General features: G+C 73.8%; 1 protein-coding gene across 1 annotated transcript in view; it reads left to right on the top strand.

Annotated features, from left to right (window-relative positions):
- Positions 1-1,508, top strand: part of CHLNCDRAFT_55365 (hypothetical protein) — a gene marked incomplete at both ends in the record, with an annotated part of 5,157 nt that extends 3,649 nt beyond the window's left edge. The window contains one exon of the mRNA XM_005843144.1: positions 489-1,508. Coding sequence (XP_005843206.1) covers positions 489-1,508 — 1,020 coding nt within the window. The remainder of the gene's footprint in view (positions 1-488) is intronic.
- Positions 1,509-1,776: the final 268 nt, after the last annotated feature.

Below are 1,776 nucleotides of genomic sequence, written 5' to 3'. Positions count from 1 at the left end.
CCCCTGTATTCGCCCCGCCAGCACGGCAGCCAGCACAATCTGCCTCTACACGTCGCACCTCTGCCCACCCAACTCTGCCCTGCCCCGCCCTGGCCTCTCAGCCTGCTCTATGCTTCCCCCTGTTCCCGCAGGGCCGGGCGCGACGGCGCCCCCGCCCTCAGCCTGCTCTACGCTTCCACCCAGGAGCTGCAGGAGGCCCGGCGGATGGAGCGGGGGGCGCGGCAGGGGGCGGTGGCGGGGGTGGCGGCCTACATCCAGGCGAGGCCTGCGGGGCTGCCGCGTGTGCTGCTGCCTGCCTTGGCTGTTTGATTGTGGTGCCTGCGCTGCTCCGGCTGCTGCCCGGGCTGCTGCCCGTGTGCCTCGTGCCGTCGAGGCTGGAGGTGGCGAGTTTGGAGCTCCAGAGAGCGTGCTGGGAGGCGTGGCGCTGCAGCCCCACACCCATGTGCCCACGCCAGCGCCGCCACCGGCATCTGTGGCGTGCGGTGCAGGAACCGCGGTGCCGGCGGCGGGCCCTGCTGGCGCACTTTGGCGAGCAGCGCTCAGGTGGCTGCTCCGCGCAGCGAGGGGAGGGTGTGTGCGATTACTGTCGGGACCCCAAGCGCGTGCTGCACTGCCTGGCGGTGCTGGATGGGAAGCTGGAGGCCGCGGCGGAGGCGGAGGCTGAGGCAGCAGCGGCAGCAGCGGCAGCAGCAGCAGCAGGAGCAGCAGGAGGCAGCGAAGGCCAGGGGGCGGCGGGCGGCGACCCTTTTGACCGCTGCAATGCCGGCTCGGGGGACGAGCGGCGGCGGGGGAAGCAGGGGCGGGGCGCTGGCTCGCCGGGCAGCGGCAGCTGCGGGGAAGGCAGCTGCGGGGAAGGCAGTGACAGGGAGGGCGGCGGCGACCCTGCCCCGGCGGCAGCCGTGGGCCCCTTCTCCACCGCTCGTGCGCTGGAGCAGCAGCGGCGGCCGCCTGCGGGCCGGCGGCTGGCGGCTTGGACGGCGCCCCGGCTGCAGGCAGCACCAGCAGCTGGCGGCGGGTCGCTGCCTGCAAGGCCGGGCGGGGTGTCCAGGGTCACGGCTGCGGCCAGAGGATTGGAGCCTGGGGCGGCAAACCGCGGTGCAGGCCCCGCTTGCGGCGCCGGTGCCGGTGCCGAGCCAGCCAGGCAGCCGCTGCGGCCGCTGCTGCCCAACCGGCTGAAGCGACCCTTGGCTACGGCGGCAGCCGGGGCCGCGCCCAAGCAGCAGCAGCAGCAGCAGGGAGGGCAGGCAGCCGGGCAGGCAGGGGAGCAGCCCTCGAGCCCCGTCGGTGCGGCAGGCCCGGGCGGTCCCTCTGCAGCGGGCAATGCTGCCGCCACCGCGCCCGTGCTGGGTGGCAGCGGGTCGCCGCTTGCCGGCACCGCCGCGCGCACAGCCCCAGCCGCGACAGCGGCAGCAGGGGATGGCAGCGCCACAGGGGCTGGCGGCGGCGGCGGCGGCCGGCGGCCGGTGTTCCGGGCGTTCAAGCCGCCGCGCAGGGTGGCGCAGGCATGAGGCTGGCGAGCGGAGCAGAGGGGGCACCGCGACTGGGCTGGGCTGCCTCTTGAGCCCAGGGAGAGAGCGGGGGTGTGGGATAGAATGCCTGTGGCCACGAAAGCCTTGTAAATGATGCCGGGGCACAGAAGCAGGCACATGCGAGAGCGGCGGCGGCGTACTGTGCGACGTGAATGCCTTGAAGGCGCCAAATGGCGCTCCTCGCTGTCTCTTGTCTATTCCAGTGCAACACAGAGCGTTCAGCTCCTGTTGGTCCATGCTGGCAGTA

Source organism: Chlorella variabilis (genome assembly GCF_000147415.1).
Source record: "Chlorella variabilis unplaced genomic scaffold CHLNCscaffold_34, whole genome shotgun sequence".
Taxonomy (NCBI): Eukaryota; Viridiplantae; Chlorophyta; class Trebouxiophyceae; order Chlorellales; family Chlorellaceae; genus Chlorella; species Chlorella variabilis.
The sequence above is the reverse complement of the archived record's forward strand: the minus strand, read 5'-3'. Positions and strand labels throughout refer to the sequence as shown.